Raw genomic sequence first — 14,620 nt, forward strand, 5'->3', positions numbered from 1 at the left:
CACCCCTCTGTCATTTATGTAATTGAATGTGCTACTAATGGAGCAAATACAGTATAATGATCAGACACACCTCAGTCATTTATGTAATTGAATGTGCTACTAATGAAACAAATACAGTATTATGACCACAGACACACCTCTGTCATTTATGTAATTGAATGTGCTACTAATGAAACAAATACAGTATTATGACAACAGACACCCCTCTGTCATTTATGTAATTGAATGTGCTACTAATGGAGCAAATACAGTATAATGTACACAGACACACCTCAGTTATTTATGTAATTGAATGTGCTACTAATGGAACAAATACAGTATAATGATCACAGACACACCTCTGTCATTTATGTAATTGAATGTGCTACTAATGGAACAAATACAGTATTATGACCACAGACACCCCTCTGTCATTTATGTAATTGAATGTGCTACTAATGGAGCAAATACAGTATAATGTACACAGACACACCTCAGTTATTTATGTAATTGAATGTGCTACTAATGGAACAAATACAGTATAATGATCACAGACACACCTCAGTCATTTATGTAATTGAATGTGCTACTAATGGAACAAATACAGTATTATGACCACAGACACACCTCTGTCATTTATGTAATTGAATGTGCTACTAATGGAACAAATACAGTATTATGACCACAGACACACCTCTGTCATTTATGTAATTGAATGTGCTACTAATGGAACAAATACAGTATTATGACCACAGACACACCTCTGTCATTTATGTAATTGAATGTGCTACTAATGGAGCAAATACAGTATTATGACCACAGACACACCTCTGTCATTTATGTAATTGAATGTGCTACTAATGGAACAAATACAGTATTATGACCTCAGACACACCTCTGTCATTTATGTAGTTGAATGTGCTACTAATGGAGCAAATACAGTACAATGATCACAGACACACCTCTGTATTTTAATGACATTAACCATAGACTAGTAGCGTCCGATTTCCTGTCAAAACCACATGGTGTAGAAAATAACAGAATATTGCAATTTAGGTGTTGTAACTAATAAAAATATTACAGTATATATTTATAAATAGCAGGAACAAATTTTTAAAAAAAATTCTTCATAAATTCAAAAGTGGCAATTGTTAACTTTTCTTGTAATAGTTAAAATCTGAGGGGGGGGGGAATTATTTGGTTAAAAGCTTTTGACACCTTCATTTTATAATTTTGGGATATAATTATATTTTTATATTACTGGCAGTATAGACACCAGATGTATAGATCTAACATGGCCACACACGAATATATGAAACTATTTATTGTAGATATTAAAAGTTATGTGAGCTTTTATTATGACTGTATACCCATCTGTTGTCTTGTGATATACATACATGTATTCAGTATGTCTGTGCATCTGTTAAAATATAAACTCGAGTTAATGTGTAGATTCCACTGTGTCCCATTTATTATTTGCTCCTTCATATCGAATGTAGTGCATGTGCTTACGTAAATGATGGTGTGGGTATGGTCAAAATTGTATTGAGTTGAGTTGTATTTCAATGGTCTAGGTACATGCAATTTTTGGTTTAGATTTGCTTCCGTTTGAAATGTGGATGTGCAAATATCAAGGTAAAATCAATCTGGTCGTATAACTGCATACTATTGTAAAATACTTTATTTTAGCTGAAATTATTTTTCACTGTTTTGTATGGAATTTATTTTCACTAATTTTTGATGAGTTGAATATAAAATATAGGGAAAAATATATATTGGCTGGATTTTCAGCGAAGATACTGAAATCTAATTCCAAGCGAAAATAAAGTATTTTACATTACATGCAGTGTTAATGGTTGTTGCATCAAACTATTGATCAGTAATGTTCAAATTCTATCTCAAGCCACAGGGACTGTGCTTAGGCTGAAGACAAAAAAAGTTGCATTATAATAGTCATACTGCCCTGTCACATGTCCCAAACTGAAATATGGTCTTTGGAAAAATGCAAAAACAAAGCCAGGAGAGACCACATTTAGATTCAGTCTCTGGAACTGTCGCCTGACACAAAAATACAAGAAACAAAAAAATTACAATGTAGTGCATATTCAAAAGGTATTGACACACTTTACAATTTTTTTTTATCATTTATGTTGATAAACAAATATTTTCTCACAACTCAATGCTCTCTTTTAATGCAAGTTTTGATCTGTGCGCGACTTTCACTAATTTCCATCAGCATCTTCTTTGATACCTTTCAATCTCCTAAAAAATTACCTAATTAAATCTTGGTAACGTCTCAGTTTTTACTTGTTGATCTGCGAAACAGTCAAATTCGCCATCTTTGTTTATATGAGACCCACATCTTGCACATGCCTGGCGCGAAGACCATCTCCCTTTAATTTCAGATTAAGTCAAGTATTTTCTTCATTACCAAAAACACAAATGCAAAAACACTAAATTATTGTATAGATTTGCTCATATTTATTGTCCATGTAATATTTTGCCAAAATAGCATTTATGGTAGCCATGCAATGAAGAATTAATTCTTGAACATCGTAAAACTTACTGTTCATACTGTACTGCATGGGTAAAAAACAAATGTTCTATTATAAAGCTATAAATCTGCGACCCTGCTTGAGATTTTTAAACGCCACAAATTTGAAACCAGTTTGTTGTCGTCATCAGTTACAGATGTTATTGGTGTTTCTGTTTTGATACGTTTGACCCAGTAAGTGGTGCTCATAATAACCTTATAGAGGTATACAATAACAATTGGTAAGATGAGCGGCCACAGCAGAGATTTTGTTGTAAAGGTTGGAAAAACAACGATGTCATCGGTGATTGCACTTGTATTAAGATTCTCTAACTTGAGATGTTAGAATACTGATTTATTTCAATGCTTCCCGATTACTGTCACTCATCCCGTCAAGTTTACATGACACAGCCAGTTACCAAAATGAAGGTTTTTTTGAAAATAAGTCTAACAAAAACAAACTTAGCAAATGATTGATTGGTGTGGTGGTTGGCTTACTTCGTTCGTTGGACTAGAATTTCATTGTAGAAGGTCAGTCTCATCTGAGTTGCAATTTTGTGTCAACACAAGTTGTAAATTTTCTATTTGTAAATTTAAAGTGCCTGTGAAATGGCTGCTATTTTCACGCCTAAAATTATCCATTGATACATAAATATTATTAATTTTTATGTTTCTAAGCATAAATAATTTTTTTTAAGTGAATAAATGTGTTTTGAACTCAGTCCACGAAAATTTTTTTTTGTGTATTTTAAAACGAGGCTCCTCATTAGCTTCTCGTTTGCATACAGAAATTCCCCTTGTGACGTCAGAAGGGGAAGTCGCTGGGCAGCTTGCATTGCTGACACGTGTAAATAAGGCAAATTTCTTGTGCTGTTTTCTCGTCTTTGACTAAATTGCCACTTATGTATTTGTTCATCGAGGAAGAGTGGACCATAATGAACACATAGTATCAAGTTTGTTGCTTGGGGTTGAGTCAGATGCGAAATATGTCCGGTCTGGTGTAGCTAGTCACCGTGGTTGTCACCGTCACCGGAGCACGTTTGTACACTGTCGCTGGACTCCGGCATTAGACAAAATCAAATTTGACGGCTGAATGGTCTTGTTATTTAGCAGGTTACTAGACACTATTGATTTGTGAAATAGAGAAATAATTAAAAAAACGACAAAACACAGTTACTAAATAAATGACTGTCGCGTTGTAACGGTTGAACGCGTCGGGTCATGAGGGGGACAAGTGCGTGTATGGCGTTTAATTGGATAACAAAAATAATTGAGAGCGACTCACATACAGATAAATTCAGAGTGGATTTAGCTTGATTTTCATGATTATGGCATCATATTAAAGAAATACATTGACAGCTCAAGCCCGGATTCTTATTCCGTAAATTATTACGCCGATCAAGCTGCAAGTAAAGGCAACAAAGGTGTGAATTCGACATTCAACACCAATAAACGAACAATTCAGACACTTTTAGCCTGCGAAAATAAAACATCTGGAGGGCTGCGTAATTTCCTGTTTGTCCGACGCTTCAAAATTATCAAAATTACTGCTACCTTTTACATAACACGGGTGGTCTCTATAAAGTGATAATCAGGATTGCAAAAAAAATCAAATCATTTGAAACACATACTCGACGTCTCTCTCCCTTCTGAAATCCGTCTCAGTAATCATGGGCTGGTCCGGAATCTATTTTTTCGAAAACGTTTTATATTTTCGGCGTTTCTCGTTAAAACCTAGTTGTTTTGTCATGGACAAGGACAGTTTTTCAACAACAAAAAAAGAATCTGAGGTGAAGTGGACACTGCATATGACACTGTTTAGGAGGAAGTCCACCCCAACCTTTTCTCGTTATTTTCACGGCTTTCGTCCACCGATTTCGCACCTTCGGATCGATTGGAAACGTGTAAATACTTACACTATAACTATACGCATTACTGCAACCGCCCACAACACAATGTTTAACCATCATAAAAGTTTGTTGTGAAAACAACTTCTTAAAATTCGCTCTCTCAAAAATAAAATAAAATAGACAAAAGAAACGTCGATTAAAAAATGTATATTGTTTAAAAGTACAGTTGTACGTTGAATGACACAGTGATATAAAAGTACGGACCAGGGGTATGGCTTCCTCTCATATTTTTGCATTTGGTGGCGCACTTTCGGCGAGAGTCGGAAATCCAGAAACAGTCGACCGTTTCAGGATAGGTGGGCGTGGCTACAGCACGGGAAATATCTCAAATTTACTTGGATACGAGTAATCATTTTCAGCAAAAAAATCAATAATTGCCCATTTCAGTGGGGCACAGATCTAAAATGGGGAGCGTCTGGGTGGGCATTGCACAGGCACTTTAATTTCAATATTTAAAGCTCACCTATTAGAATTTTCATCAAATTACTTGCATATCTGATCACATAAACCAGCAACTTTAACTTAATTCACCATTCACAAAATATCTGGTATAATTTTTTCTTTATTTTTCTAAAATGTCTGATTTGACCAATTTTATGTACGTTGTGCCCAAATTAATGATGAAATTGAAGAAAAATACTTGAAAATTTGCAATTGTACTGAAATGTTGGCAGAAAAATTACGTAGATTATTATATGATAATCATCAACATTTATACAGGACTGCCAAGACTGGTAGATTGAAGGAAGAAACTCTGGATCTCAAGTTATCACTACTTTAATACATATATTGTGATATTCCCATGGTGCATTGTGGTTTTTCTGTGGTTCATGTAGGTAATCTCATTACTGCATTGTGGCAATTCCATGGTGCATTGTGGTATTCCCATTGGGCATTCCAGTGTTCCCATGGTGCACTGTGGTATTCCTATGGGCATTTCAGTATTCCCATGGTGCATTGTGGTATTCTAATGCTGCAGTGTGGTATATTGCATTGTGCATTGCAGTGTTCTCGTAATGCATTGTTATTCCCACAATGCATTGTGGTATTCCTATGGGCATTTCAGTATTTCCATGGTGCATTGTGGTATTCCAATGTGGCATTACAGTATTCCCATGGCATTGTGGCATTCCTATAATGCATTGTGGTATTCCCATGGTGCATTGTAGTATTCTCATAATGTGTTGTGGTGTTCGCACAGAGCATTGCATAATGCATTGTGTCTTTCCCGTACTGCAGTATCCTCATGGTGTATTGTGTTATTCTCACAATGCATTATGGTATTCCTATGTGGCATTTCAGTATTCCCATGGTGCATTGTGGTATTCCTATGTGGCATTTCAGTATTCCCATGGTGCATTGTGGCATTCCCTTAATGCATTGTGGTATTCCCATGGTATATTGTAGTATTCTCATAATGCGTTGTAGTGTTCGCACAGTGCATTGATGTGTTCCCATAATGCATTGTGTCTTTCCCATACTGCATTGTGGTATTCCCATAGTGCATTGTCATTTCAATTATATATTGTGATGTTAGCGTAATGCATAGTGTCATTTCCTTACTGCAATGTGGTGTCCCCTGGGTGCAATGTGTTATCTCCATGGTGTTAATGTTGTTGAGTCAGCAAAGCCCTATCTATTTCGAGTTTTTTGACCAGGAAAGTTACCACACTCATTATTACTAACCGGAACCTGACATATTGTGTTTTTAAAGTTGTTATTGTCATTACTATAATTTTTAATGTAAGACTACAAACAAAATAGGCAGCATTCATGCTTTCCGGATCACATCCACCAATAAGCAGCAGTCTGATCTTTTCCTGCTGAGATATGACTTAAGTGTTGCCTGTTGTATGTATGATAGACTATAATAATGTTTTACTTAGAAGACAAATTACAGTCAGTACATTAGCTATATTTCACTATTGACATCTAAAGAGGCTGGATTGGATCTCTGGAATCAACCTCTGTCAATAAATACACTTTTCAAATAAAAACATGTATGAAAATAAATATACAAGTATGGTTGGTTTCAATTTGTATGACAGAACTGTCATTCTCCTTTAACTTTTTTGAACTTTGTGAATGTTAGTCATGCATAAAAAAACTTTTTCCCCCGTTTTTTTTTTTTTTAGATCAAATAGTACTGTGAATTTATTAATTATTCATTCACTAACGAATGCCACTTTGGGGATAATACAACATGTGCAAATACTGTAAAATACTTTATTTTAGCTGGAATTGATTTTCGCTAAATAGTCTTTTTGGGTTTTTTTGTATGGAATTTATTTTCACTGATTTTTGACAAGTTGAATGTAAAATATAGAAACAACAGTATATAAACTAGATTTTATTTTCACTGAATCATTCCTTCAGCGAAAATAGCGATAATTAATTCCAATCAAAAATAAAGTATTCTACAGTAGTAGGACATGTGTTCCAAAATGTCAGTGAGTTTCAACTGACCGGATGTTAGTGATAGTTTTTACTAATGATTTGTAATGCCCATGGATTGAAAAAGATTAATCTGATCATTAAATATTTCACATAATTTGCGTATTTTACATATATGTAATAATCCACAAGTCGCCTAAACTTTTCGTCTCAAAGTACAACTTAAATAATTGTATTAAATCATTCTCTCAGTTAAGAATTTATATGGCTCCAAATGCTACTGGGATTATCATGGGAATGTTTTGATTTTTGTGAGGTCAGCTCGACATCTGATGTTTATTTATTAAACAATTATTCATATTGGGATGTCTATTGTAAGTACAAGTGGAGACTGTCTCTGTCTCCAATACTAGCTATAATTCTCTACATAGTGTAGGAAAAAAGAAGGCATCACATCGGTTTGTCAGAAGATCATCTAATTTATTTGTGGTTTTGAGGTCAAGAAGTTCAGACAGACTGGACTATGTCTATAATTAGCCAGGCAATTGAAAGTTACATGCATTCCCACTCGTTACAGGATTTCCGCTACTTTTCCTGGATTTCTGTAACTTTTTCCCGGATTTCCGTAACTTTTCCTGAATTTCCGTAAATTTTCCAGGATTTCCTGAATATTCAGTTTTCTAACACGGTAGTTGTAGAATAATTACTATCAATCTAGAATTGTGGGTAAGCTATGATTGCAATTGCTACTGTTCTGTTTGAAAACTCGCACTCAACAGAGAAGCATCTGTACAATGTTCTCATTTCGTGTCACATTAAACCGCGCATACTGCCGATAATCAGTCCTGTACACAACACTTTAAAAAGTTCACACAAACAAAAAATGGTTTTTCAAATTAATTTTAGTAAGCAGTATGATTGCAGTACAAACTTCTCATTTCTCGCTTAAGAAGCTGAGTCGATACAACTCCTGCTGACCCCAATGATGTGAAGGTTAACTACACTGGTAGTGATGTCATTAAACAATCCAAGTCCTCTAGTACTCACTGAAGAAGCGATTTCAAATCAGTTGGTTGTCTCTAAAATATTGCTCACAAATCTAAGCGTAGTTTATTTATTAGTTGTTGGAATACGTGCATGTCAAAACGTTGGAAAATTCAAGTGAATCTGATTATGCGTTTATCTGACCTTCTACCTTGATATAAGATGTAATTCTGCACACACTCCCCCCCCCCCCCCCCCGTAACCCTAACTCAGCCAGATGGATCTACTACCAGTATCACCATTTTAGTAGCAGAGTAATATTTTTTTTTGTGATAATGTTTTTAAACTTTCTGTTAATTTTTTTTAAATCAATAGAAATAGATCTTGCTCATGCATTGATTGAATCAAAGATTTCAAATTAATAAATTTCATGATAACAAGCTGAGCATGACAAGTTTATGATGAAATATGTTAAACTACTTCTTGTTTTCTAGAATTGAACCTCAAATACTATATAAGTATAACCTGTCAGAAACAACATGAAAAGTTCAAAATTTTTTTATTTAGTTTAAATCTAAATTTGCAAAAAGAAAACATATTTTCTATATTTTGATGCGAAAAAGTACAATGCTGGTTTATTAGATAAAAAGTGTATATGTTTTATTTTGCAATTCTGTGAGCTTAAACATTTTTAAAAATGACAGAGTATACTTTCTCCCAGCAGCTTTAGTTAATTTCTTGGGCTGGCATCTATTCTGCATTGCTGCAATGCATGATGGGTAATGTAAACTGACTGACACATATCTAGTGTTATGTGTTCCATATGGTTGCTAGTGGTTTCCATTAATGCATTTATTATTATTAATCTGTGATGTAGTCTCTCAAAACATTTCAAGTCTGGAAGTTATGATAGTTTGTGACAAGCGTAGTGAAACACATTTTTGGAATGCCTTGTTTTCACTATCACTATGTTCTTCAGAGTCTTGTCTGTCAGCCATGGTTTCTTTCTACCCTAGTTACTATCTCAGTACATGGATCTACTTTTCCGGTTGCACTTAAGTGTCTAAAAATTGTTATTTGGAAGCAAATTTCCTCTCGTGATCAAGTTTCATCAGGTTTGAAATAAATTTAATGATCAGAATAAGCGTTGGAGTGTCAGTGATCATCATACAAAAAAAAAAAGCTGTATATTTTGAATCGCATCATACGGTTGTCACCTGATATAAATGATTTGTTTTTGCATGCATTTTCTACTTCTGTGCTGGGAACTGATCTGGATCAAAACAATGGCAACTAAAAATTCACTGGATGCCTGATACGTAACAAGCAAAAAATAGTATCATCTGATTGCTATGGTATTATCCTAACTTAGTACAAACCATATATCGTTGTTGTCAATGACTGTATGTATGAATTTATTTTGTTATGAAATTAATACTGCTGCAATTAACATTCTTGGCGTCCATGTTTTGGAATATTTGGATAAATCATACCAAAATATATCACTTTACGATAATTTACCAATTTGCAGAGGTCATCTTTATTGGAGAAATAATGAGTAATTTTTTTTGTCTGGTTGTACTTAAAGAATTATTTTAGAAGATCAACTCATTGAACTTTGCCACGTTATGAATGGTGATGATAGCAATGGTTTCATAGTGCCCGGAACTACTTTCTTCCACTTTGACCTTTACAGCCACTAGAAACAGATCTATGCCTGCTGGATTCAATTTATGAAAACATGTTCTTTGTGGTCGGGCAGTTTTCTTCATGAACACAAGAATATTCCTCTTCTTTAAAAAGAAATTTAAAATGCCAGTCAGAAAAAAAAAAAAAAATTCACAGATTTATGTAGAGTTTGAGAATTGTTGAAAGTTTCATTTCATTCTGTGGGTAATTTATTGAAGGTGGAATAAATTTATTCTGACAACACTTTTGGTGGACACGCTTTATTACTAAATTATTTTTACTTACTTGCTCGACCTCTTGAGCTAAAAAAACAATACAACAGTATTAAAACGTTTCACAAATAAGATGAAATAAGACCGTGCTGTAACCACATTAACTGCTACATTGTAGTTGAATTAAATTGAAATCATTTCCTATTGGTTAGTTTCTGTTTTGATGAGGATTTTTTTCAAAATTATGAATATATTTATTTTATTTTGACTTTCAGAGGCAGGGCTTAAGCTCGGTAATCTTAGTTCTCCTAATTTTAAGTTCTTTAAATTATAAAGGAAATATTGGAATACTTTGAAGGATATGGATTTTGTGGATTTCGAGCTCTGTAATTGGCTATAATCTTCATGTTTTCTCTTCTCAGGAGCTCCAGGAAAAGCAGGATTGCAGGGACCTCCAGGACCGCCGGGACCAGCAGGAGAGAGAGGTAGGCGTGGCAAAAAGGGTAACACAGGGTCTGCAGGTGTGTACACTAAACTAGAATGGCTTTGATAAATGGACTCAGTAACTAACTTGCATATGCTAATAACCATTCACTTGTGGTCTAAAAAGTGTTAGTGACAGTCACCTTGGCAACTCGGTACCCTCCAAATTTATAATTGAATTTGGCAAAGTGGAATATTGGTATTGACATCAATAATTTATACCTTATAAGCAGTAGTAGTATATTGTTTTACTGTGACTACTCTTGATTTCAACTTTGGAGTTTACGTGTATATCTCAACAATATATGATATAGTTAAGTTTACTCAAAATGAAGTAAAGTAGTCATGAATGTTATGATAATCAAAATAAGAAGCTGCACAATTCTTAAAATTATTGTATAACACATGTGAAATTATGTGTCACAAAAATTGGACTGCGTTCAATTTTATTTTTGATCAGATTTGGTTGTAGCCTTGTTAAAATTTATATAATAATTCTTTGACTGAATAAACTCCATGAAAATTCTACTGCACCTATAAGCGTGACAGAATATGGGTTGCGCGATTGCCATGGTAACATCAAGATCGTAGTTTAAGTTTTAGATTGTACACCGATGTAATAACATGCCTGCAGTTGTTGTGTCATTCTTTCCATTAATGTGATCACAAACTTGCATCATTTTGTGATGTCATGTTCCACCCACAGCCCACCACCACCACCACACCATGTGTACATGTCAAGCTAGTGTTTGTCACTTTGGTACCCAGTTAAACATACAGTCTGTAGTCACCGTAGGACACATTGTCTCTGTAGTTTTTAATATTATTTTGATCATTAAAGATTACGTAATATTTTAAATTATGCATGCAATCAGTTGATTTTTTTTAGCTCCGCTGTTGACTTTGTCGAGCTGAGCTTATCGTATGAGTGATTGTCCGTCTTCATCGTCCGTGTCAACCTCTTACTTTTTCGACTTGTTCTTGAAAACTGCAATTCTTATTATTTTGATGCTTTGTGTATATGTACCTTGGGCAGACCTCTCTCAGATTTGTTCACTTCGTTGTATCTTCAATTCACTAATTTTGATGAATATTTTTGTCATTTTTGGTAAAAAGTGATATTTTCAAATTATTGTTAAAAACTGAAAGTGCGATTGCTTTGATACTATACATATAGGTACCTTAGATATACCTCGCTGAGATTTGTTCTTTTCGTGATGATATCTTCAATTCTCTAATTTTGATGAATATCTTTGTCATTTTTAGTAAAAAGTGATATTTTCAAATTATTGTTAAAAACCGCAAGTATGATTACTTTGAGATGTTTTCTATATAGGTATCTCAGATATACTCTCAGATTTGTTCATTTTCTAATGATATCTTCAGTTCTTTATTTGAAACGTGCATTGCTAGCAAGGAAGCTATCTCAGCTGAGAGGCTGCCGTTTATCTAGGGAAATCTTAATATACTAGTAGTGTAATTATCATTTTGTACTGTGATACTTCACAAGTTTGAACTTGCAAAATGAGTCTTTTGAAATGCAAACAAAACAGGCTTCCTCTCAGGAAATAAAAACAAAATCAAATTGAACTCAACTGAACACTTGAGGGCGACATTTAGAAGAACTTTCATGCAAGTGCACTGTGTTATCATCAAACAGAGCTCTTTTTTGCAGCTTGTTGCACTTGCAAATAACATCACTTGCAATATTAATATTTGATACCAGGTAGGTTGTCAGCACTTTTGCTAACTCTTTAGAATTTACATACAATTGCAGCCAAATTTAACAAGGGTCCATTTTTGCAGTATTTGACATGCTTGTGAAGGTAATCTGATTGCTATGAAACTTACACGTGTTGAAGATTTCAAAAATTCTTCTGATCTTTGTCCTCCTTTCCTCATCAAGAATAAAGATCAGATAGACTTTCTCATTCAAATTACATTAGCCTACTAAATGGTTGTCTTGTTCTTAATAAAGAAATAGTCCAAATAAATTTATATTTATTTATATTTATTTTAAATGAAGAAGAAGTTTCAATGTTTTTGCTCATATCTCCTTTCGTCTCATCCAATCTAAATTAATTTATAATAAACATACCCATCACATATTCATTCCAAAATTTTTTTTTTCCAATAATTTTTTTTTCTTTCAATTTTCAGGACAAGATGGCAATCCTGGATTTCCGGTACATAGTTTTTTTTATTGCTTTTGCACTATTTTTTTGTTTTTCTGGAGTGTGTTGGTAAGATTGTCACCAAGGAGACAGTGGGTAAATTATATGGTTTCTAAGCAACAATGTGTTGCTTGGCAACTAGGTAAATGCTTGCTAACTTCATCCTCATTACCATATTCCTTATGTCACCCTTATTCTGCCATGTGTTCATCTCCCATATGTTCTTCCCATTTTTCTGGCTTCCCATCATGCTTTGCTAAGCTCCTCCCTTATTGAGTCATTAGGTATGTGTGTTTGTTACTGCTTCTCCTCCAGTGCTTTCAAAGTTCCCATGCAGTTCAATCAATAAAACTCAAAATAATTTTTTTTTTTCATGTTAAGGTAAAAAAATATCTTATTAAACAATTCATTTATATAGTAAAGCTCCCACTTTGTTATCTGTTGTTTGCTTGTTGTAACTTCTTTACTCCAACCAGGGTGAGAAAGGTGATCGTGGAAAGAAAGGCAAAAAGGTTTGTTCCTGTCTTTTTATTCCATCTTCACCGTCATATTTTTCATTTTGTGTTCTGTTCTTTAAGATGACTATTTCATTTTAGACGTATTATGTTGTTACTCTCAGATCATTTAAGTTCTCATCTATTTAACAATTTTTCACATATAAATAACGGTTATTGATCAAATATCCCTTTTTAATATGTTTCATATTTTGATAATTTAATACGATTGAGATCTGAACTCTTTTATTTGTTGTGATTCAGGGAACCATTGGGTTGACCGGACAGAAAGGACAAAAGGTATTCAACCTTCTATTTTTTCAAATCCCGAAACATTCTTATAATTTTATTCATTTTTTCATTCAAATTCAAAAAGTTTGCAAAATTATTCAAGTATATGAAGAAAAAAAAGTATTATAGCCAAACTGTGATGTTAAGTATCTTGTTCTATCTAGAGTACTCTCATGCTGCAATCTTTTGTTTATTTTAGCAAATAATATTCAGAATTTTCTTTATCAATACTCGGATACAAACTGTTTATTCCTGCTCTATTAGTAGTGTATTCGCTTACGTAAATGACAACGATGTATCTCGGGTAAAAATATGTCACATATTAATGAGCCAGTAAACAACAAATGAAACTGCACTTCTGTTGGAGACCTGTACTTATTTATTTTCCTTGGAGAAGTTGTTTAATTTTTATGTTTCGATATTCGACAGTTATGTCTACTCCAGACTATAAAGTTAAGTTGCACAGGAGTTAGGAATTTTTTAAATCTGGTATTTTCTTTCTGCCAATAAAATCCTTACTCATTGTGTGTTTTTTAATCCTGACAACATCATTATTTGTCCTACTAGCATGTTGGCACAACGATTTGCACATCTTTATGTATATTTTTTTTTGTATATTTATAAATTTTTTACCGAAATCAACAAAATTTCCCTCGGGCCTTGATCAAACTATATTATGCAGAGTTTTTTGTGAAAAATTGTCTCTGCGGGCAAAGGGTGGAAGTGCAAGTCACTGATCAATATTTATAAATTTTAAATTAATTCTTCTTCGTCTTAAAGTTGCACCTAAACATTTGCATTATTAACTCCATTGCAGTAGGTGTTGGAAAATAAATACTGCAATTGTGGATTGTTTTCTAACAAATTGTGTTTTCTGTAAGCGTGCCTTGAATTTGCTAATTTTAAATACTCAAACATTCTGCCCTTTAAAATTAAACTTGTGCTTCTTCTAATTTATAGGGTGACCCAGAAGGACCCCCTGGAATGAGAGTAAGTTTTCAGAAATGTAGTCAAATCTGACTATGAGTAGTCAAAACCAGCTATGGGTAATCTAAACAACTGTGGGTGGTCAAAGCTTGCAATGGATTATCAAAACTAGTATTGGCTATGGGTAGTCAGAACTAGTATTGGTAGTTAAAGTTAGCTATGAGTATTCATAACTGGAATTTATTTTCACTATTTTCACTTAAGGAATGATTCAGTGAAAATAAAATCCTATATTTTACCTTCAACTTGTCAAAAATCAGTGAAAATAAATTCCATACAAAACACCCAAAATGTCTGCTCAGTTAAAATAAAATATTTTACGGTATTGCTAATCAAAGCTTGCTGTGGGTAGTGAAAATTAATATATATTGAAAGTCCTAAAAAACAACGAGAATTCACCAATTTGTTCTAACTGTGCAGATTTTATTCTCTTATCTATTGTAAAGCTAACTTGGTAAACTCCTATAATATGACAGTCATCAATTAAACA

General features: G+C 33.7%; 1 protein-coding gene across 5 annotated transcripts in view; it reads left to right on the forward strand.

Moving 5' to 3' along the window:
- LOC100373263 (uncharacterized) overlaps positions 1 to 14,620 on the forward strand; it is a 113,608-nt gene that overhangs the window by 61,379 nt on the left and 37,609 nt on the right. For 2 of the 5 annotated variants that reach the window (XM_078009181.2, XM_085493932.1), the window contains exons 3-7: positions 10,124 to 10,186; positions 12,345 to 12,370; positions 12,835 to 12,870; positions 13,117 to 13,152; positions 14,104 to 14,133. In XM_078009181.2, coding sequence (XP_077865307.1) covers positions 10,124 to 10,186; positions 12,345 to 12,370; positions 12,835 to 12,870; positions 13,117 to 13,152; positions 14,104 to 14,133 — 191 coding nt within the window. The remainder of the gene's footprint in view (positions 1 to 10,123; positions 10,187 to 12,344; positions 12,371 to 12,834; positions 12,871 to 13,116; positions 13,153 to 14,103; positions 14,134 to 14,620) is intronic. The other 3 variants (XM_085493934.1, XM_085493935.1, XM_085493933.1) reach the window with 2 other exon arrangements.

This window comes from Saccoglossus kowalevskii, chromosome 19, assembly GCF_978046115.1.
Source record: "Saccoglossus kowalevskii chromosome 19, keSacKowa6.1, whole genome shotgun sequence".
In the NCBI taxonomy this organism is placed as follows: domain Eukaryota; kingdom Metazoa; phylum Hemichordata; class Enteropneusta; family Harrimaniidae; genus Saccoglossus; species Saccoglossus kowalevskii.